The sequence below is a fragment of the Ursus americanus genome, chromosome 22 (assembly GCF_024610735.1).
Source record: "Ursus americanus isolate L20-20 chromosome 22, mUrsAme1.1.p, whole genome shotgun sequence".
Classification (NCBI taxonomy): Eukaryota; Metazoa; Chordata; class Mammalia; order Carnivora; family Ursidae; genus Ursus; species Ursus americanus.
The window spans coordinates 16,807,281-16,830,981 of NC_142148.1; the positions used below are offsets into that span (position 1 = coordinate 16,807,281).

The 23,701-nt window shown below is 46.8% G+C and overlaps 1 protein-coding gene across 1 annotated transcript in view; it reads left to right on the forward strand.

Moving 5' to 3' along the window:
• Nucleotides 1-4,087: 4,087 nt before the first annotated feature.
• The window catches only part of PTPRT (protein tyrosine phosphatase receptor type T), a 776,661-nt gene continuing 757,047 nt past the window's right edge, over nt 4,088-23,701 (forward strand). Inside the window, 3 exon segments of the mRNA XM_087853941.1 lie at nt 4,088-4,159; nt 8,170-8,248; nt 23,044-23,169. Of these exon segments, the coding sequence (XP_087710067.1) occupies nt 4,088-4,159; nt 8,170-8,248; nt 23,044-23,169 (277 nt within the window).

The following is a 23,701-nucleotide window of genomic DNA, read 5'->3' on the forward strand; positions in this document are numbered from 1 at the left end:
ACACATGCCAGAGAAGTACACAGATTAACATAATGAACCCTCATCACCTGGCTTCAAGAATGGTCACATCACGGCCAGTTTCACGGTACCCATATACTCCTCCTGTGCACTTACCTCTCAGGTATTGTTTATACGCTTTTCCATTATTGCCAGATTTCCTATGCTGCCCCTTTGTTTCGTCAAACCCTTCCCTCACCCTCAATTCCTGGTAACCACTGATGTGTTTGGTCTTCCTATAGTTCTGACTTTTCCAGAATGTTAGGTAAATGGAATCACGTGTCAGGTAGCTTTGGGAACCTAGCTACTTTCAGTTAACATAAACGTTTGATTCTTGTCTGTGATGTAGCATTTATCATTAGTTGGTTCCTTTTTATTGCTAAGTAGCATTCTGTATTTGATGTTTGAACTGGGTTCTAAGGATCCAAGGAGTTATGGAGTTAACTGGCCTTGCCTTCATGGGTGATTCATTCAAATGTGTGTGGTGGGCCAGGCTTCTGAGGAGGATGGGGATTGGAGCACAGGTCTCTAAACATTCTGTCTTCCTTCAAATGAATTGATGTGACAAAAGAATGTACCAGGCTAGGAACTAGAAAAGGTGCCGTCTATCTGACTCACACTCAGAATAGTTTTACTTGGTACAGTGATGGGATTAGATTGAAGTATTCACCTTAGGGTTGATCCACAAATCTCTTTCCCGAGAAAGCAAAAGCAATCCTGGTTCTGAAATTTGTCAAGGGGAGAGTGTATGGGGCATTTTCACAAGTGAGGATGGATGCAACCATCATAACAAAACAAAAACGTGCAAATTCAGTAGTATGTGTTAAAGAATAATACAACACTATACAACAGGATTTACCCTGGAAATGTAGGGAATTCAACATGAGGAAATTAAATAATATTTGTCATATTGACAAATCAAAATAGAACAACCCTATGATTAATTCAGTGGTCTCAAAAGGCTTTTGATAAAATCCAATACCCATTCTGATTCAAAAATTAACAAGCAACCCAACACACCAAATGCATTGGTCAACTAGAAATTGAGAGGAAAGCCCTTGTAATACTAAAACAACAACAATGGGGAAAACAACCACAAAACTTTTTCTAAATATATTTTTTTTTCCTGGGGGACACCTGGGTGGCTCAGTCAGTTAAGCATCTGCCTTCAGTTCAGGGTGGCTCAGTCAGTTAAGCATCTGCCTTCAGTTCAGCTCAGTCAGTTAAGCATCTGCATTGGGCTCCTTGCTCAGCAGGGAGCCTGCTTCTCCCTCTTCCTGCTGGCCCCCACTTGTTCTCTTTCTCTCTCTCAAATAAGTACAATCTTTAAAAAAATAAATATATATTTTTAAAAGATTTATTTGAGAGAGAGTGCGAGTGCAGTGGGGAGGGGCAGAGGGACAGGGGAAGAGAGATAATCTCAAGCAGAAAGAATCTCAGTCTCCCCCTGAGCACAGAGCCCAACGTGGGGCTTGATCTCACGACCCTGAGATCATGACCTGAGCCGAGACCAAGAGTCAGACACCTAACTGAATGTGCCACCCAGGTACCCCAACTTTTTCTAAATCTAAAGCTAATGTCATCATTTGCTATGGAATTTTAGAAGCATTGACAAAATTGTTAGGAGGACTAAATTGCTTAATACTTCTGTCATTCAACATGGAATAGGTATAATAAATAATGGCTATTATAGGTTGAATTGTGTTCTCCAAAAGGCTATATGTTGAAGTCCCAACTTTCAGTACCTCCGAATGTCACCTTATTGGAAATAGGGTCTCGGGAGATTAACCAGGTGAAGATGAAGTCCTTAGGGTGGGCCTTGACGTGTCAACAGTGGTGCCCTTATAGAAAGGGCACATTCTGATGCTGAGACACAGACAAGACAACGTTGTGTGAATATGATGGCAGAGACTGGAGTCATGCATTTTTTTTTTTTAAAGATTTTATTTATTTAACAGAGAGAGACAGCCAGTGAGAGAAGGAACACAAGCAGGGGGAGTGGGAGAGGAAGAAGCAGGCTCCCAGTGGAGGAGCCTGATGTGGGGCTCGATCCCAGAACGCCAGGATCACACCCTGAGCCGAAGGCAGACGCTTAACGACTGCGCCACCCAGGCGCCCCTGGTCATGCATTTTTAGGCCGGGGAACACCAAAAATTTCCAGCAAACCACCAGCAGCTGGAGAGATTTTCTCCCATGACCTCAGGAGGAACCAACCCTATGCACCAATGTGCCGGTTTCTGATTTCTGGCGTCCAGAACAGTGAGGCAGTACATCGTGTGGGCTGCCCAATTGGTGGTATTTTATAACCACCCTAGGAACCTGTGCAGTGGCTAACACTGAGCACCCACTATAAGTCAGGTGTTGCTCAAAGCATTTCATATCAATGAAGGCATTGTAATTTTCACAACAGTTGTATGAAGAAGAGGTGATTATTACTGATGTTTTGTTGATGAAGAAACTGAAGCACCAAGACATGAGCAAACTTTCCCAAGGCCATCTAGCTAGGAAGAGAGAGGACAGCAATTTAAACTCCGTCTATTTCCTGAACTAATCTCTAGCATTACCACTAATTATGCTCTGCTCAGATCCATATTACAGTATTTGGTACTGATATATTTAGACACATAGATCAATGGAACAGCAAAAAAACTCAGAAATAGACTTATGTATATGTAAGCATTTGATACACGGTGGTTATCAAGGAGTAGAGGGATTATTCAGTGGTGCCGGAACAATAATGAAAATACTTGAAAAAGTAAAATAGAGTTAGATTCATATGCCACATTATACATTAAAATTATTTCTAGATGAATTAAAGATTTAAATGTATTCATAATTTAACAAGAGAATCAGAAGCCGATGCAGGTGAATATTTATTTCTTCTGCAATATCAAATACCAGAGTATCAGATATTTTCTGTAGGTAGTCCTGCCAGAATGGGGAATGATTTACAGATTTCACTTGATACTTGGCTGTGTCCATATGGCAGAATGATTCACAGGTGAAAAGAAACCAGAGCAGTGTCTAAGAATAGAGAAAATGAGTTAATGTCTTTACCATTTTAAGAGCACTTACCAGTGAGAGTGGAGAAAACAGCTTGATCATAAAATGAGTGAAGTATATGAACAGGTAATTTACAAATGAAGAAATGCCAGTGGCCAGTTGAGTTGATGAAAAACTTTCAACTTCGGCTAGGTTAGTAACTTCAAATTAAAATAGTCGGCCTCTGTTTTGCCAGTTAAATTGACAAAGATTAAAAACAACGAGGGGCACCTGGGTGGCTCAGGTCATGATCTCAGGTCCTGGGATCAGAGTCCCCTGTCAGGCTCCCTGCTCAGCGGGGTGTCTGCTTCTCCTCCCTCTACCCCTCCCCCTGCTTGTGCTTTCTCTGTCTCTCTCTCAAATGAATAAATAAACTCTTTAAAAAATAAAAACAGTGATACTTAAAAGGTGGTGAGGATGCAGAAGAAGTGAGCAATCTAACACATTGCAGGTAGCAGTATTAATTGGAATAACTGTTCTGGAAGGTTATTTGATGATCTCTATATAAAATTATGCATGCCCTTTGACCCCAGAGATTAAACTTTCAGAAAATTTTCCTAAGGAAACCAATGTAGAGATACTCTGGAGCTTCTCCCCTTGCCTTATGAATAGTAAATTAAGGAAACAAGGAAAATAAAAAAAGATTTGGTTTAGTAAATAATTGGCTTATAGGATGTGGTAACCATTAAAATTAGACTTGAGAAAAACATTTTGTGAAAAACATTCCTCATGTACTAATGCACTTTAAAAGCAGGTTGCAAAGCTTTATGTTCACTTCGTTCCCAATTTCTTTTTCTTTTAGAGAATAAATTTATGTATCAGTGGAAAAAATTTATATATCAGTGGGAAAAAACTCAAAATCCGTAGATCTGTGGTGCCTCTTGGAGAGGTGAGTTTGGAGGGGATTGTGTTCTTAATTTTTAAAAAAAAATGTGCAGAAGTGTATTATTTTTGCAATTAGAATAAAGCTAATAAACCTGACATATATATGCATATAGTTTTATGAATAAATAAACGTGTATAGGATGCCCCTATATGATGTACGTTAATGACACTGAAAAAGGCCATGTTGTCAGATGCACTGGTGCTGGTAGGAATTTTGGGTAGATGTGACTTGTGGGTAAGTAGAATAGTCACTAGTTAATATCTATCAACAGCTGTAACTTGTCAAAATGTGTAGTGTTAAATTATGAATACATTTTATAGGCACTCAACTCCTAATAACAATATAATAGCTGATATATATTTAGCTCTTAAAACGTGCCAGACTTTTTTCTAGGTTCTGCGTGTTCCTTTTCTCTGCTAATTCCCCTGGGAAATTCTAGGAGGTGCGTGTATGTGTGTGTACACCACGATTCACAAAGTACATACGATAAATACATTAGATTGTTTTTGGAGGGGGCACCATGATTTAAGAAAATGTTCTTCTGTGATTAATTTCAAAGAAGTCTTTGTGCCGTCATCCCCTCCACCTCAGTAAATTCTTTTTTATTTAGTGTGGCGGCTTCTTACCATGCTCTCGTGGGTACCGAGGGAGTTCTCCAGGGGCTCCACACGGTGTGGAGACTCGGCATGTTGCTCTCCGTGATCTGTTGGGTTTGATCCTGGTGCAAACTCTAGGCTCCCTGGAGAGTAGAAGAAATGAAGCTCCTTTAAGCCCACCTTCCGTCAACATCCTTACTCTAGTCTGTTTTCAGTAAAAAGCCAACGGAGTCTCCCTGTCTTACTTTATAACATTTATCATTTCCGGAATAACTAGGACGTGACAAAGGAGGATGTGAGAATTGCCACCGATTCCCGTATGGAGTGCGTTGCCGTCTCCCTGCAATTCCTGCTGTACGGGGGTTGTCGGCTAGGGCAGAGCTCTGTTCCTTGAGGTTTACCTTGAGGAGCCTCCCAGGACTGTGGAGAAGCAGCGGAGAGAAATCTATGTAAAAGCTCATTGGGGGACATCAGGGTAATTGCACTGCAAAGTGAAAGCAGTTCCAGACTCCCAGGTGTGCAGCAGGACTCCTAGGGCACGTGGTCTGGGGCTTCTTGTGAGAAAGACATTCACACAGCTTGCAGGGAACGAAGGGGATAAGGTAACCAGCTTTAAGGTATCTGGTACCCACTTATAAGTTCAGGGGTGTGACGGAGGCATGGAGGGAGCCTGCCAGGGAGGAGGGAAGGGAAGAGGACTGGCAAAATTCATAAGCGTCTGAAATACCTGTTGGTCTCAGCATATGTTAGCAAACCAGGCAAATGTCTGAATTACAGTGTTTTGCCAGAGCCCTGGACAATAGCAGTGTTTCCTAGCACAGTTGCTGAATGTTATTCTCCCCAAGGTAAAATCCAAAATTTATGAAAGTCACAATGTTGGTGAATGGTACAGATCTTGCCCCCCCCCCCACCCCCCGGTCGCTCCCCGTCTGCTGCCTCAGATCTGCTAAGTGAGGAAGGTGAGACATGCAGTCGCACAGCTGCCGCAGAGGCTCATAAATTCCAGACCGCTCTCAGATGCCTCCATCAGCAGTGTGGCCCGCGGCACGTTAGGGACACTGATGGCTTCTGGAGCCAGGCCCTGTGCCTCGCCCCCTTCCTGCATCCTGTGAGCTAGTTTCAGGGCCCTCTGCCTGTGAAGCTGCCGTCCTATTACCTTTCCAAGGCCCTGGCAGTAGGTTCAGATGGGCAGATATTTTATCAAATTATCAAAAGTAAGATAGGGTTTTGTTGTTGCTGTTGTTTTTTTAGTTTTAACCACAATGGGTTAAGACTGCCATAGGATGTTCTCCAACTTTTCTTTCATCGTATTTTCCTTCTGGGGGTTGGAGGTGGGGCTTTTCGAGTAGTTAGGGACATTGTAGGGACCTAGACAAATGGAAGTTGAAATGTAGCTTGGGTTAATGTGATCTATATAATTCATAGATAGTATATAGAGTGTATTTATGTATGTAAACACATGTATAAGTACACATAGTATGTAGTGTATAATATGCACATAGAAGTATATATACAGTGTTACCTTCTGACAGAGGAGGAAATGGAGGTGAACTGGCTTGTCCAAGGTCACATGGTCATGGGCTGGGCTCCAAGATGCTCATCACTCCTGGGTTCCCAGCGTGCTCGGGATGCGGTTTTGCTTCTCTAATGGCCAGCGCTCTGGAGGATGTGGGAGGGCTCTCTGTCTCCTGCTGCACCGCCTGCTCTTTTTTGCTCGGGGTGTTTGGGGGAAGTGTTCCTGTGCTTGCTGGTGGAACGTGGGAACTTCTCTCGCCTGGCTCCAGGTGGGGAAAAGTTGGGCAGTCCTCACTCAACGATCGCTTTGGCTTCTGTGGTGGCTGTCGGCCCTCACCTGGAAAATCGTTTTGCCCTGACTCATTGCTTTCACTCTGCCCCCAGCTCTTACCCACTCAAGTTTTGGGGCTCTCCCAGGTGAGAGAAGTTCCGATCCCAGGTGAGAGAAGTTCCGAGGACCTCTAGGGAGAATGGATTAGGGGGTAGACACCAAAAACTGCTGAGGCCTTAAAATGCTGTTGATGGAAGTGGGTGGCACCTTCATCTTTCCCACAGCCCCTGACATTTCACTGGCAGAGAGTCCCAGGTTTTCCAGGATTTCAGCCACTTCCTCTCACACCGTGCCATTTTCTCAAGAATGAGTTGTACGGTTTGTCAACATGGGGCATTTTGGGTGGGTCCCAATTGTCTCCCATCCTCTTAAGTCTGGGAGAAAAATTTGTAGCCCTGTAGCCTCAGTGTCGACTGGTTCTCTGCTACTTTTACATCTTTTTGTTCATTTCAGTTGGTGTTAAGGCTGGAGGGTTTGATAAATTTACATTTATGCCACCATCTTTCTCACTAATGCTGGTTTCCATTCTGCATTTTGCACTTTCTCTTCCCCTGAAATCCTTTATTAACCCACTAGCCTCTCTTGGTGGCTTCATCTTCTTGTTTCAAGGGCTGGGTCTCTCTGCATCAGATTGAGGATGCTGACATTTTCTGAAGCCTATTTCACGTTCCCGTGGTAGATCATTTTTAGAGGTCTACTCTTTAAGTTTTCACAATGATTTCTTTTGCTTTTTCCTTTTTTTTTTCATTGCTCAGAATAATTTATTTTTCCCTGAAGATTTTATTTTCTGACTGCAGATAGGAGACAGCAAGGAAGAGAGATTTCCAAGGGTTTAAAACAGGTCTTAGTGAATGGGGCACCAGAGAAAGAGTTTTCTAACTGGTAGATACCGTGTGTTTCTGATCTGGGGGTTGGCAGTGTGGTAGGAACACACGGCCTACCTCCTTAATTCCAGGCACACGAGGTTCAACCCCCCCCCCCCCCGCCCCCAGATGCTAACAAGGGGTGATCTGCCATTTCCATTTAAATCCATTTCGGTGCCCACCAGATGCTTGGGATCATCTTATTGTGAGCCCTTGATTTCAGTTCCGTTGACGTGTTCACCTTTTCCAGTGTTTTCACAGGCATCACCGTAAGGTCCTTTGAGAGGCCTTCAGGGGCTTCGAGGCAGATCTAGTTCAAGTGGAACGTGACTCGGGCAAGGTCATGCAGCACGCTGGTGGCAGGGCCAAGTCTAATGCGGGGCTCCTTTCTTGTAGGCAGATCTTCAGTCTTCAGGACCATCTGCCACTCTTGTCCTGTCAGAGCCTGAGCTGTGATGTGATTTTAGCAAGTGGTGGCTGTGTTAGAAGTTCATTTCTGTTCCACAGAGTTGTAGCCTGAGGTGGAGTCCGTGCCGTCAGGGGCTGCCCTCAGGATCCTGTGCGTTGGGCATTTGCAGATTGAACAAAAATTGTGCATGGAGCTGGAAGTTGCTGACTGGCTGATCCAAAGACGAGAAAAGTGTTTCTATGTCCTGGACGTGGAGAGGCGGAGATGAGCCGGCTTTGAGGCACTTGGGTCTGTTTTTTGTGCTAAGGAATCTTAGTGACTGCTCTGCTATCTCTTTGTGAAATGTTCATCAAAGGCCACTTCCTTGATGACTAGGAGAGCGCCCTGCTTCCCATTTGTGGGTGCCTCTCTCTCGGCGAGGTCTACCTCCCCAGGGAATTAAAGTGTCAGCGTTTGAGAGGGAGAGAGCACAGGGGCTTAATGATTGAACAGCCTGACTTGCCAGCACAGCTCTGACTGCTGTTACCCAGGGCACCATCCCTGTTCCTGAGGCCTCCACACGCTCTGAAACCACCGCTCCGACTGGCCTGACCCAACCGTGCCTTCCAGGTAATTGGAGCGTTAGCTTACTTGAGGCCCCTTTATGCTCTGTCCTTAGAAACCCTCCATTCTCCATTTAGTGCAGATTTAATGCACCGTGGCAGATGAGGGCCTGCTGGCAACCACACCAGATTTGCCAAGCCTAACTGTTCTGAGGGAGCTTCTCATACCAAGTACACTTACGATCACACTCAGACCTCAATAAATATTTTATCTTTACAATGACCAGTTTGGTGATTTATGTAACACTGGATGCTATTATTGAGTTTAATTGACTATATGGAACCCTAGTTTTTACTTTATGTAATTAAATGTTAATATACTTCTATAAAGTGAGTACATAAACCAGTATCTGCCATGCAGTCCTAAACGTGTCTGAGGCTTTTGCACGCACGGCATCGTGCACCAGAGAGACGATGGCCTTTGGGGGAGTGGAAGCAGAGTCAGAATCCACACGTGAAGGGAACTTGGACTGGATTCTTACTGGATTCTCTGTTTCTTCAATGTTACAGTGAGAATGAGTAATTCCTGCCTCGTAGCGTGGCTGTGAGGATTAAGTGAGAGCGTGTGGAAGGGCTGGCCTGTTGCCTGGCATAGAGTGGGTGCTCAGTGCAAGGGCCGCTTTCTCCCTGTCCCTTACAGATACGTTTGTTGAGGGCCTGCCACAGTCAAGACCTGATGATAGGTGAATCCACCGAGCTGGGTACCTTCCGTGCTTTATTTCTCCGTGTTTCTGTTGTCAGGCCCCCCCTCCTCGAACAAGAGCTCTGTGAAGGAGGGGTGCACAGCTGTGCATCCCTGCTCTATCTCCGGTACCTCGAATGGGGTCTGGCACACAGTGGATGCTTGGTGTGGGATTCGTGGATGACATTCAGGCATGGGCTGAATTAATTCAGAGAGGATAATAAGGAAGAGTAAGAATTGCCAAACCGGGGTGGTTAGTGCTTTCTTCATGCAGGAGACATGATATAGTTGAAGGCTTGTGCCGTTGGGGTCAGATTGAAAGTCATTCTTTTCCTTACTCTGACCTTTACCGGCCGCGTAGCCTTGAGGAAGTGACTTCTTGGAGCCTCAGGTTCCAGCTTTGTAAAATGGGTATGCTGAATCCCAAAGAACAACTCACCGGCATGCGTTAAGGGGAAATAGGTAGTGCTTGTAAAGTGCCTGGAACTTCATTATTCAGAGTTAGAGAGTGAGCACAGAAGGCTGATTTTTTTCCTTTTTGTTTTTTGTTTTGTTTTTTAACCAATGTGGAAAACAGTTTTAAAGCCCTGGAAAGCTTTAAATGACCTGCAGGTGTCCCCTTGCAGGCATTGCTTGATGTCTCAGAAGTGAGTGTTACAAGGGTCTGCTCCTTGCTGGACTAGGTGGGAGCACCTGGCCGTGATCTCTCCTGATGGTCTGTAAGCCAGGTCACTAATGGAGCTGAGGTCTGGAATGGGGTCAAAGGCTGCACCAGAGTCCCAAAGAGAGCCCCGTGCAGACCAGGTGATTGTATATGACCTTGAACACTAGGACAGTGAGAGGAGACTCAGAAAGCTGGCCTTGCTGGGTGAGTCTTGTTGACGGAAGCTCACCATGTGTGGCTGCTGCTCCCCCCACTTCTGAAAAATTATGTTAAAAATAAGTTACTTTGCAGAAGAGATTTTTCGAAAGCCAGATATTCCTGTAGTGGTGACAGTCACTTGGGTGGTATCACCCAGGGGCTAAGAATGTGGTGTTTGGGATAAGAGTGCCTTGGTTCAAATCGCAGTCCTGCCATTTCCTAGGTTGGAGATTTGGGGCAGGTTACCTGCCTGGTTCTCCGTTTCATCATGCATTAAGTGTGGTTGGTGATAGTGTGTGTCTCATGGGGCCCTTTGGGGATTCAATGAAATATCTATCGAAATGCCTTAGCACGGTGCACAGCCCATGGTAAGTGCTCAGTAAATGCTAGCCACTTTACAGATGGAGAAATGGAGGCTCAGAGATTTTCTCTGATCTGCTGGTGGCCAGGAAGAAAGTGCCAGAACCAAGCCACACATCTTCTGATGCTGAGTCGTACAATCCTGAGACTTGACCATACTTGGCTCTTCATTCGTTCATTCATTCATGCACTTGGTGTTCACCGAGTTTTCCTCAAACTCTTGAACGTCAAAGTGCTCGGCTCTTTGAACAGTCCTGAAAATACAGTGGCAAATAAAACGGACACATGCTTCCTGCCCTGGTGGACTTATGTCCACCTTAGGAAAACTGAAAATAATTAAGCGAATGAATAAATAATTTCTGAGTTATTAAGGGGTGAGCCACAATCAGACTGCACGTAAAAAAGGTAGTATGGTAATCGTGAGCTGGAGACGGGAGGGGGCTACCTCCTTCCCAAATGTTCACAGAGGTGGTGTTTCGATGCGGGCGATGCTGGAGCCAGCCGGGTGAAGCCATAGGTAGTGCTAATGGTGAGAGCAGGGCAGGCAGGGAAAGAGGAAGTGCGAAGACCTCGAGGCCCCCGAGAGCTTGGCGTGGGTTTCCGAGGCTGTCAGAAGATGGCACAGTGCCTGCTAGAGAGCCCTGTGAGCCCATCCTTCTGTTTAGAGGAAACCTTGCCTCACCTTCTCCTGACAGATAAAAAAGTTTGCCAGACACGGGGTATGACCTGTGGCCATCTCTTTTTTCCTTGCTCCTGCAGAAATAAACATGAAAAAGACCTATCCGTTGTGTGAGAAAAGATGAAAGATGCTATTCTGGCTTCTGAGTAGGCAGAGCTCTGGCCCCAGGCCAGGAGAGCGGGGCTCCGTCCCAGCTCTGCACCCCTCCCTGCAGCCTTGTGCTTTTCGTGGTTACCCCACCTGTAAAATGAGGGGCTGGCCCGAGAAGATGAGCTGTGCCCTCTTTAAATGGGGGTGAGCAGTGGAATCCCTGTATCTGGCCCCAGGATGTTTTGGGTGGTGGGGCTGGGGGAGGAAGCTGTGCTGAGTTGGGTGGGGCCACTTTTCAGCTGGTGGACTCTCCAGCTGGTCTCCTAATGGAGCTATCTTCACCTTTAACCGGCGGTGTCCAGTCTTTCCCCTGCTCCCCGATCCTCCTCTCCTTGGCAGGTTGAAGCTGAGCGCTGACCCCACGCATGGGCTTCTCCTTTGCTCGTTCCTCCTGGACACAGTACGTTGCAGCGTCCCTGCGACAGTGCCTGGGGCAGAGATGCCACCTCTCCCGCATGCTCTCTCTCCGGTCGGCTTGGAAACTGGTGCCAGGGAGGGCTGGGGTGTGTGAGAAGACAGAAAAGCACCTGCCACACTGGCTGCCGTGTTCTCTTCCGGTACCACATACACGCATGGACCGGACTGAGGGCCATGGCAGACCACGCTGAGAAGCTGGTCTGAACGGAGGCTTCTGTTTCCTGAGGATGCCTGGCTGTCTATGTCAGCAAATGGAGCTGGGTAAACGTGGTAGAGGACACAGTCACCTTTCCTAGGGCATCAGGAATTCAAGTGCCGTTTGAGAGAGTTTAACTTACCACCTTCTCTTGTGTGGGAAGAATCTCTGGCCTGAGAGGTCAGGTGATTTGCCCAGGGTCACACAGCAGTAAGTGGAGAATGAAGCTTGGGCCTACAGTACGAATCAATCGCGTGTCACAGCAGGTGATGCCGATACACACAGGAAATGATGGGTCAACTCAGGTAGTTTCTTTAAAGTGTTGTTTATGAGATTGCGCAGCCTGAATATAACCTCTAACATAGCTGTCTTCCCCATTTCTAATTCATACATCAGGACTGAATAGTATTTAATAAATGTTCCTTTGGTACTTATGTTCCAGGCACTCACTGTTCCATGTCTCGGTGGGTAAATATTAAATTGACCCAATCTCCATAACAACCCTAAGAGATGGGTGCTATTCTCATCCTCGTTTTACAGATAGGGACGTTGAGGAACATGGAAGTGAAATAACTTGGCCAAGGTCACAAAGCTAACACCCCCCTCCCCCCATAGCAGAGCTGGGATGCTGGTTGCAGGTCCACACTTTCAACCCCCACCCCCAAAGAACCTCATCCACGGTGCAAAGTCGGCATGCCTGAGGGCCACCAAGCTCGTTGACCTCTCTCGTTTATAGGTGGAGCTGGCCCAGGGCGTGGGAATGCTGCCTCAGGTTCTAGAACACCACTGTTTTTGTCAGCCCTGTCTTTCCCTGCTATCCTGAGCTGCCTTGGAAGTCCAAACACGTCTCTGGTCTAGAAGACCCGGCAGCAAGTTCATTATTCTCCCTTGAAGTCCCTTTGCTAACTTCCACCTTTGTTGTTGTTATTCCTGGATTTATTTTAATGGGCCAGATTAACCTGACTTGCCTCATGGAGTCTTTGGGAGAAAGAACCAAATGAACAGATCAGACACTTTCTGGGGTCCTTGGGGAATGCTCAAGCCATCAGAGAGACATCATCTTATTTATAATAAATTCACTGTTTAAAAAGCTTTAAAACATTTTTTTTTCTATTAGGAGTATTGTTTCTATCTGTTGAGTCCATGAGTGTTTGACATTGGATGACTTTATAAAACATTCTACTAATTGGATTTATTAAAGCAAATAAATCAAACACTAATTGGAACGTGCCCTGCCATTATTTTTGCTTACTGAATTAGATATAATGGTGTGAAGGCCTTCTTATCATATTTGTGCACTTATTTAAACACCCCCCCCCCCGGCACACACTTCTGCAAATTCAATTAGATATTCAAAAAAGGAATTCACTTTATGCAAGGCTGGTTTACATTCATTCCGGGGGGCAAGGCTGGCCTACGCGCGATTGGCTGCTCACGATTATAAGCCCCACTTAGATATTGCTCTGCCTTCAAAGCATTTGTCAGCATGCTGGTGGGGTCTGATGGTTTGGGGGCTGGGTACTTTATTGTTAGAATGTAGGTGTCCACAGAGTGGGGCCGGCTTCGTGGGCGGTGACCTGTGCAGTCCCATGGAGCCTGGCCCTTGGAAGGGTTCCCATTCTTGGTTTTGGGCTCTGCTGTGGCCATGTTGAAATTCTGAATTTTGTAGCAAGAGGCTCTGTATTTTAGTTTGGTATTGAGCCCTACAGATTTGGTAGCTTGATCCACCCTGGATGTTGCCCTGGTTTTCAAAGCTGACTAAGGAGGAAGTCTGTGGCTTGAGTCTCAGCCCTGCCCCTGTGTGGTGTTGAGAAAGTCATGCCTCTGGTCCTGTTTTCTTCTCCCCTGAAGTGGGTGTGCTAATCCTTGCCCATAAAGAACACATGTTGTGATGTGGGGGGAGTGCTTATTTAAATAGGGGGGGCTCTTGGGCTTCTCTCAGCCCTTCTCCCACGGGTCAGGAGTGTAGCTTTGGAAGACAGTGAGAGACATGTTCTCCTCTCCGCTCCCCAGAGGAAGGAAAAAAACATTCTACATCTGGGAACTGGGAAAGAGGTGTTAAAAAGCACATGACCTCATACAGACAACATACACTCAAGTGGTGAAACGTGGTCCTTCTCCATGACTGTGATAAAATTAGAAATTTTTATGGCATCAAAGCAAATGTCGGCACAGTTTAGCCTGCAGACCAATTCTAGACCTTCACTGGTTTTTATACGGCCCACCAATGAAGAATGGTTTTTACGTTCTGAAATGCTTAGACAAAAGAAGAGTAGTGTTTTGTGACATGTGAAAATCATAATGCAATTCAAAGTGCAGTGTCAGTAAGTATTGAATTTCTCTATTGAATACAACCCTGCTCATTCTTTTTTGTGGTGTTTATGGCTGCTTCTGTGCCACAGTGGTGTGGCTATGTCGGCGTGACAGAGACTGGGAGACCCACCGAGGTGAGCAGAATTCTAGGATAGACCCTAAGACCTCCGGCCTGTGGCACGCCTACCCTGTGCAATCCCCATTCCTTGGGTGGGACTGTGAGTGGGATGGACTTGACTCCCATGATTAAGTCATGTTAGTGACAGAGGTCAAGGAATTTTGCAGATGTAGTGAAGGCCCCAAATCACTTAAGTTAATCCAAAAGGAGATGGTCTTGGATGGCCTGACCGAATCGGACAAGCCCTTAGAAAGGACTGTGCTCTGTCCAGAGCAGGAGATTTGGGGCATGAGAGGACAGAACAGTGGGCAGCTTCTAGGGGCTGAGAGTAGCCCACGGATGGCAGCCAAGCAGAGGACACGGACCTCTGTCCTATAACCAGAAACTGAATTCTGCCCCCTACCACCTGTGCTCCAAGCAGGACTTGAGCCCCAGAAAGAAATGGCAGTTCCCTGACACCTTGACTTTAGCCTTGTGGGGGCCTTGAGAAGAGAAGCCAGCCCAGCCTTTCTTGCACTCCTGACCTGCCGAAACCATGAAATAATAAATGGGGGCTGTTTGAAGCCTCTGATTCTGTGTTAATTTGTCGTATCACTGTGGAAAAGCAATGTAACAACAAAGTGGAAATATTTACCACTTGAGTTTTTTTGGGGAAAGTTTGCCAAACTCTGAGAGTAATTAAAACCACTTCTACTGATTGCCCTTTTCTGTGCCCCTGAGTATTTCGTCCTGCCGCGTCTTGAGTCTGGCTGAGTAGCTCCCAAGTGTGAGCTTGCCACAGATCTGGGATGGCTGCGTGAGGCCTGAGCCCCCACCCCGTGCACCTGCCTGCCTGCCTTAGATCCCCACCTCCATTTCATCTCCTCCCCAGCACACTGTGGCCTCCACTGTAATTTAATGAGAGGCCTGTCACCCTGCCTTGACCTCCAGGACTGCAGACCGGCATCTTGAGCCGAGGGCATGACTGGGGGCAGAAGCCTTGCAGGCTGTCTCGAAGTTCCTCTCACAGGGATTAGAGAATTGCTGTACAGCCAGCCACCCATTTCCCTCAGCCAGAACTTCCTTTCGAGGCCAGGCTTGCCTTCCAAGTTCACTGTCATGACGACCTGGTATGTTGGGTAAGAATGTAGACTGAGCTGGTCAGTCGAGGTTCAGAGCTTCCTTTGGCACTTGTGATTTCTGTGATCTTGGGCTAGTTTTTTTAACCTTTTTTTATGCCTTGGTTTCCTTATCTCTACAAGGGGGTAACGATCATATCTATCTCATCGGGTGATTGGGATAATTAAATGAGCTACTATGGGTGAACACTTAGAATAGTGTCTGTCCTATAGTTCAGCACCTGACATGGGGTGTGGGTTGTCATTAGCACTCAGATTTACTTGAGATTTGTCTTCCCAGTAGCTTTGTGTCCACATCTCTTTGACCTTATACCGTGATTACCTGGCCCCACTGGCATTGTGCCCTCTACCCCTGCTCAAACCCTGCTCACACTTTAACCCTGAGCAGCCTGCTTCTCTTTCTGGGTCTGCTGCCACTGCTCTCATTTCTCCTCTTAGGACTCCTTGGCCCACACATGTCTCACCTCACTCTTCCCCTTGTTTGATGGCCTGATGGTTTCTCCTGGGCTCATCCTTTGACTTCACACGCTGGGTTCAGACTTTTCCTCTGTACTGGGCATTTGCAGGACCAGGGTAAATGTTCTTAAAAGGTCCAGTCTAAGGGTGAGTTCCAGATTCCTACCATGCTCCAAGGCCTACACTGGGTTCATCTTGAACCCCCAATGGAAGCCCAGTGGAAGATACACCAGAGCCCCCTGTGGGGTCTCAGCCTGCCTCCCCTGCATGAGTGCAGGTCCATTTTAAATGCATTCAGCCATTCATTGAATAATAAAGTCAAACATAGACTATGGGCGAGATGCTGAGTGGAGGGATATATGGCATGCTCCTGCTTTCCTGGAGCTTTGGGGCTTGGAGTTGGAGGGACACAGTCCTGTGGTCTCATTTCCCCCTTTCCCCAGTGCTGGATGTACCCTCAGAGCACCTGGAGAGGAGGGTATCGAGCGGGCCACTAGGATTTTGAGTTTTAGGTCTACACTTGCTGGGGGATGGTGTGTTAAAGTTTCATCCTCTTCATGGCACATCACCTTGGTTGGTCATGTTCATGTTTGTCAATCAAAGTTACGAGCTTTGCTAGAAGTGGCACTGGCCATACAGAGCAAGTGAAGACAAATTTCTGCCTTTTTAAAAAATGTTTTGTCCCATTTTCTCTCTTTACTTGCTCCACCACTGGATGTTATAGGCACAACTGCCTTTTTTTTTTCTTTCTTCTTTTCTTCTGGAAGCAGCAGGATGAAACTTGGATTCTTTGAACACACACAGTGTTCTAAGAGTGGCAGGTCTGAAGCAAAGGAGAATATTCGGACTTTGGTGCCATTACAGCCTGAGACTAATGTCTTGACTTTACTTCATGCAGGTTAGTTTACTTCCCTGTAAAATGGGTACAGTCAAAATGGCATGGCCTATGGTGATGGTTATATGCTCAGTGGCCAATAAAAGGAGATGTTAGTATTGTTACTGTTTTTCGTGAGGTCATTCTTTCTCCCTGAAATTCCTAGCTGGGCACATCCCTTAGTAACTCTGAGGACAGGTTTTCATGTGGAAAATGGAGAAAGCAGTGCTTCTTTCTTAGAGGAGGGGTTGGCAAACTACTGCCTCTGGGTAAGATCTGGCCCACCACCTGTTTTTGTAAATAAAGTTTTATTAGAACCCAGCCACATTCATTTGTTTATGTATTGTCTACAGCTGCTTTTACATTACAGCGCCAGAGTTGAGAGGTTGTGACCTCAACTATATGGCTATAAGTTGAAAATTTTCACTGCTGGGCTCTTTACAGAGAAAGTGTGTTGATCCCTATCTTGGTGGTGGTAGTTGGACTTACCTCCATTCGTGTACATGCATCTATAAATACATACTTACACAGCTCAAGTGCAGTGCCTGGCATATAGCAGAAGCCCAGGAAATCTTTAGTTCCTCTTCTGAACTTAATTCTGTTCAAGAAAATACAGGATCATATCTGAGAAATGCAGAGGCAGACACATTTATATTTTTATTGAATTCTATTCCTTTCTCATTTTCAAAAGAAGAGCTCATGTTTAAAAAAAAATTCTGATTGGCACTATAAACTTTATTTATGCTTTAATGTATCTTAAAGTATGTATCCTGCACTATTTTTACTTCGCTTACAGATGCTGATATCCTATACATTACCAAACCCAAATGGATTTTCAGAATCCAATTTCCTTGCTACAGTTTTCCATTTCTCTGTTGACTTTTTATGCTTGACTCACATCAGAGCATCTGGGGCCTTTGCCACGTTCTGACCTCAACCCATCCAGGGAAGTAGCTCCTCTGTCTGGGTGCCGGGAGGTAGGGCTGGGTCTTTGGACTGTGGCTGCTCTCCCCTGTCCTCCTCCGGTTATGTGGGTCTTCTCCAAACCAGGATATGTGCTCTGGAGGCTGAGCCTGATTCCTGGGGTGGCGGTAGGCTACGGGGTTTCTCTTTTCCCCGCAAAATGGTTGTGGTAGGGTTGACCTCGGTTAAATGGGTCTGCCTGTTCTTTAAAACGGAATGAGGTGAGCATCCAAATGAGAGTCTTTTGGGAATCTTTCTAGTCGTTAGTCTTTCCTGAGTAGCCTGCTACAACCACCTGCAGAGATGGCCAGGAGCCTTTTTTTTTTTTTTTGTCAGACATTAAGGACCTAAGGAATTGCAGCAAGAGAGTAAACCTAATCTTTGAAAGAGTAAGAGGAACGGCAGTGAGACTCGAGATTATCAAGGGTTTGCATATTTCATGCTGCAGGTCCAGTGGCGACTGTTCTTTCCTTTCTTCCCTTCTTGCCGGCTCTCAGGAGCCAGTCCCTGGCTGGCAGCATGGCTCTGCATCTCTGTGGCTCCCGTGAGTTCCCAGTTCTCCCTGAGTCTCTGGAGTCCTTAACCTTTACCACTGCAGGGTTTCCTGGTGATCCGTCACGCACACCAGAAAGCGCAGGCCCAGAATCGAGGAAGAGATGTGAGCTAGAGGGGCTGTACCCAGCTGCAGTGTGGGTTGCTGTCAGGATGTATCATCTTGAGCTTATAACCACTCTTCCTCAATCTGTTGGTGGAGAGGAAGAAAATTCAGGGAGGATTGCTTAAGAAAAAAAAACATACTCCTAAAGTATATTTTTTCTCCCAGATAGCTTTTAAAACTTGTCTCTGGGTCAAGCCAGACTACTCTCCATTGAATCATACCACGTCCCAGTGAGCAGCTTTCGCCCCTATTGTGTGTTTTGTTAGTAGTGCGAGTTTGTGTTGAGAAGGACCGTGAGAATTAGCCTCATGTCATTGGCCACGCACCCCTTGTGTGGATGTTGTTTCAGATGCTGTTCACAATGGGGAATGGGACTTCTGTTACCAGTGGCCCCGCGGAGAAGTTCTTGTGTGAGCTGAGCACCTGGAATGGTTGTAATTTTCCTGTGCAATTTGGCTTTTATTGTATGAACACGGAGTGTCCAGGACCTGAATAGATTTTCCTTTTTCTAGTGGCCATTGGAAGCTCAGAGCCAAAAACCTAACTCCTTTTTAGCAGGCAGACATGTAAGAAGTGGCTTTTTTTCTTTCCCGGTTCTCAGTTGTTTTTTGACGGGCTGGATTTCCTGCTTCCGTGTTCATCAAGCCACAGTGGGATTGTGAGCGGTGGTGCTAGAGTTGGTAGAGGGTAGATCAGGGATCGGTTAAACACCCTCCTTTAAATGGGATCTTTGAGCTTCAGCACATCCCCACGAAGGTGTTTTTTGCATTTTTGCAAAAGTGTATGTTTATGTGGCTGTCTTTCCACACTCTGCCAACTACGTGAGCGTAAGAAGTCTGTATGTCGATTCTGTGCCCCTGCACAGAACACACACACACCCCCAAACCCCAAAAAACTTTTAAGTGTTCCCAGAATAAGCAAAGGAATGCATTCTAATGGGAGAGACCCAGCCACCTTAGAAGCCCTTTGCCTGATCCTCTCTCATAACCTTATAAGTGAAAGGCTTGGTCCTTGGTTTGGCGGAATATATTCTCTCTCTGGTCTATTAGAAAGAGCATGGGTTGTGCGGTTAGGTCACCACAGAATTAATCTTGGCTCTAGCACTGCCTTCTATGTGAGTTGAGAAGGCCACTTAACCCCTCAATACATTAATTACCTTGTACGTATAATAGGGATAATAACCTGCCTCACCACGTTGCAAGCATTAAGTGAAAGGGAATGAGGGAGAATATGCAGTCAGTATCTAGGATGTCGCCAGTACGGAGGAGATGCTTGAGAGAGCGTGCTGCCTACGTTCGTCGGGGGCAGAAGGTTCTGCTGTGGTCATACCTAATCCCTAAGGTGTCAGCCACGTGAGACAAGTTGTTATTTTGCTCTTGGAAGGTTAATGCTGATATCACTGCTCAGGTGACTGCTGGCTCTCTTCCAGTGAGTGTCTCAGGGATCTAGACATCTTTTTTCCTGTGATGCCACTGCCTTCCCCTATAAGTTTTGAAGTTCCTCACAGCAGGGGCAGGTGAGGAGGATTGCTTGTAAGAGATCATTTTTATGGGCCAGTCATGCAACATGCAAATGGTAGATAGCACTTTGTTACATGTTGCTAGGGTTTACTGTGTGCTCTGCCCCAAATGCAAGTGGCTTAGAGACACAGTGCCAGCCCGCCCTCTCTCCCTCCCTTCTTTTCTCTCTCCCTCCCTCCCTCCTTCTAGGGAGAGAGAGGGAGAGAGAATCTTTTTGTTTTCCCCTAAGATTTCATTTATTTGAGACAGAGCATGCACGAGCAGGGGAGAGGGAGAAGCAGACTGCCCGCTGAACAGGGAGCCTGATGTGGGGCTCAATTCCAGGCTCCTGGGATCATGACCCGAGCCGAAGGCAGCTGCCCAACCAGCTGAGGCACCCAGGTGCCCCATCTCTTGTGTGCACAGGAGAGAAGACCCAGTTTACCACACACATAGCATGGTCTTGGCCACTCTTTCCTTCTCTCGCCCTGGAGGCTGATCTCAGTTTAGGGTGCTGAGGTTTCCAGTGGATACTGGAGATGCTGCAGGCACCCTTGCTTATCAGTTCTGGCACATCAGGATCTGTTGTTCATGGCATTGACCCGATTCATTTGTGTCTCTGGGCTGGTCTCCTGGCAGGTGATGGCAGGGAGACGTAGAGGAGGGAGGTTGGCCCTCTTAAGAGCAACATACCTTCTGATGTTGCTGCTTTTAAATTGTAAACGTAGTGTCTGGGACATTCACACTCTGCTCTGGTTCGGAAAGTTTGTAGAAGAAGTGACTTGGGAGGATCCCCTCAGATGTGTCAGAAAGGCAGTGTGGGGAAGGAGCTTCCTAGGCTGAAGGGGCGAGGAGGAGACCCGGAAGAGTGGGCTGAGTGTGGGGGGCTCTGTGCTCACTGTTGTTATTACTGAAGCAGAGCTTTGTCTGTGTCACATGTCCCATTAGCAGTATTGGTTCGTTCCTTCAGCAGGTACGTAAGCTCTACTATGTGCCTGAGCTGTTCCCAGCCATTCTGACCCTTACTGTCTAGAGGAAGCTGCGTGATTGCCCCCCTCCTTGCCTTTCGAAGGCCATCCTTCCCCACTGTACCTGGGTGAAGTGTCCTCTCCTACCCTTTCCTCTCCTCTCCTGGGCCTCCCGTTCTTGCCCGTTGACCCTTGTCCATGCACTCGGGTCATTGCCCTTCTTCCCTCAGTTCCCTGGAGGAGCAGCGGTACCGGGCTGCTGCGTGTGGCCAGCCCTCCCTGAGGACCTGGGTATGGTGGAGGGATGTGAGAGCATAGGATAGGGCACTGTTTCTGGGACCCCAGCGTATTGGTCTCCTCTCACTCACCCCAGCCACAGCCTCGGTGGCATGATGCTGAAATGCGGGTTTATTCATTGACTTGTTGACCGTCAGTCTATCTTGCTGAAGAGCGCTAGCAGGCTGCTTCTGTTAACCGCTGGATAGCCAGGAACTCAGACTCGGCTGGATCTGCCCTAACTGCTCGGTTAAACGGTTGTTGCATCGGGGTGCCTGGGCGGCTCAGTTGGTTGTCCGATTCTTGATTTTGGCTCAGGTCACGATCTTGTGGTCGTGGGATGGAGCCCCATGCTGGGCTCCGCACTTGGGGTGGAGTCTGCTTGAGACCCTCTCTCTCCCCCTCTGTCTTCCCCGGTCCCTGCTCGTGCCACTCTCTCTCTCTCAAATAAATAAATAAATAAATCTACAAATAAATAAATAAATAAATCTTTAAAAAAAAATTGTTGAGTTGAAAAATGAAACAATGGAATCTGATATTTTAGTTCCTACCAAGGCATCAGCCAGTTCCCATCATGGGAAATTTCTTACTGGCTGTCACCTTCTGTAGGATTCTGCTTTTCATTGTTTCTTACATTCCTCTCTTCCTCTCTTTTGCTTTTTAATCTAGGTATCTACATAAGACACCCCAAATTCCTGTTACTTTTTAGTACAAAGTTACTGAATACTCTGTACTCGAGCCCAAAGTCCTATAACTACCGAAGTAGGTCCAGCCTTCCTTAGCCCAGCCAAGACTCCAAATTGGGGCACTAAGGGCCAGTTCTTCTGGGTTCTCATTCACAGCAAGGAAGGAGAGTAGAGAAAGCGTTTGGCATCATAGGGTTTTTTAGTGGTGGTGTGACTGTCTTCCATATTACACCTGTCAACAGAACTTCCACCCCACTAAGCAGAGGACATCCCAGGCCTGGGGTGCAGAGAAGGGCTCTTGTCCTTGGTAGCAGGTGGAGATGGTGGTGTGATGTTAGGGGAGGCCGTAGACATAGGCTGGGGCTAGTGAGGAATAGCTTCTGTACGTGCATCAGAACCAGGTGTGCATGGGTGATGCGGAAGCAGGAGTATGTAAGGGAAGGAGATGGTGCTGCTGTGAGACCTGAGCGTCAGGGAGATGGGGGGCAGTGGCAGAGCGGGATTGAGTATGAACCCGGGTCTGGGAGATGAGTCAGCAGGCTGCTGTGGAATGCTGTCCTGTGCTGCCTCTGTGTCCCACCAGCTCACTGCGGATGCCCTTCCTCGCACTCTTGTTCCCCGGAGATACTGGATCCTCCAGAGCCTTGTTCAGTCCTCCTTCAGGATGGCATGGCCCATTTCTCCAGACAGACCAGCATTTCCTCCCTGCAGCCCTGGTTCTGTCCCCGCATCTTTATCAGTAGCACTTGGAGGGGACCTCCAGCTCCCTAAGCGTTGTGCTTAGTAAATCCTTGTCAGAATTGATTTGATACAACTTTCTATAAAATGGTGGATGACTTTAACACTATGAACATTGACTTTACTATCTTCCAGATGCACGATTGCCCGGTTCTTCCACAAAGTTGATTTCTATGCCATGAAGCATGGGTTTTCACAAACTGCTTTTATAGGGAAGGGGATAGATGGGGAGAATTGATTCTGTGCCAGTTCCTCTTTCTGTGTTACCCCACATCACCCTCATGGTGTTTCTGTCCAGTGGCTCTTTCCTCCGTGTCACAGGTGAGGAGGCTGAGATGCAGGTGGGGCTGCAGCTGGCTGCAGCTGGCCCAGATTTGCACAGCTGAGATCTGTGGCTGGTCTGGCCGGGCTCTGGAGCTGGTGCTCTCTCTGCTGCCCCCAGTGTCTCTCCCTGTGGCAGGAAGCAATCATGGAGGCATGCCCTGGCATTCCTTTTTCCTACTTAGAATGAGACGTTGCTGTTTCCTTTCTCAGGAAGGAAGATTGAAATCACTGTAACTAGCCTTATTAACTTTTTTAAAATAGGGTGGCCTGCAGATGCCAGCACCTTTCCTGAGAGCACCAAAGCAAACAGAAAAATCCAATTTGCTTGCCTTTTTATTTATTTTTTTAAAAAAACCTTCTCCAGAGTTTAACATTCGAAGCTGTAGATGGAGCGCTGATGAGACGGGGTAACGAGCCCGGCCTCAGACACAAGGATGTATTTACGCATATCTCTTTTGTCTGCAGGCGGCTGTTCCTTTGATGAGCACTACAGCAACTGTGGCTACAGCGTGGCCCTGGGCACCAATGGGTTTACCTGGGAGCAGATTAACACGTGGGAGAAACCAATGCTGGACCCAGCGGTGCCCACAGGTACGTGATCCACTGTGTTCGAGGCTATGATGAGGATGACTCACTTATTGGATGACTTGTAGGGACCATCTTGCTCAGGGATTGAGCTGTCTGAGAGGGCAGTAGACAGTTCCATTGGTAGTAAGTTCCTCATCCCCCGGGGTGTTCAACTAAGGCTGAGTGAATTCTTAAGGTAGGTGGTAGGAATCGCATGTCACCTGGATTCAGGAACCCTTAGCATTTCTTTTAGCTTTAAGATTCTAAGATTTAGCTACAAGTTTGGGTTTTGCTTGGGAACCTAACAGTAGTTGGATTCTGTGGGAGAGAAATTCTGCAGAATGAGGTCACTCCTTTTCTTCCAGACACAGGCACATGGCTTGTATATATCTAGGGAAACTAGCGCAGTCAGAATATTACTCATAAAGTTAATGTCCTGACATCCTGAATGCCCAGCTTATCCTTAACCAGTGGGGCTAAAGGGCTAATGTACTTTCCTGATGGATAGCTGCTTGCAGCAGGCGAAGGAGAGTGATGTCTGGGGTATTCTAGGAGA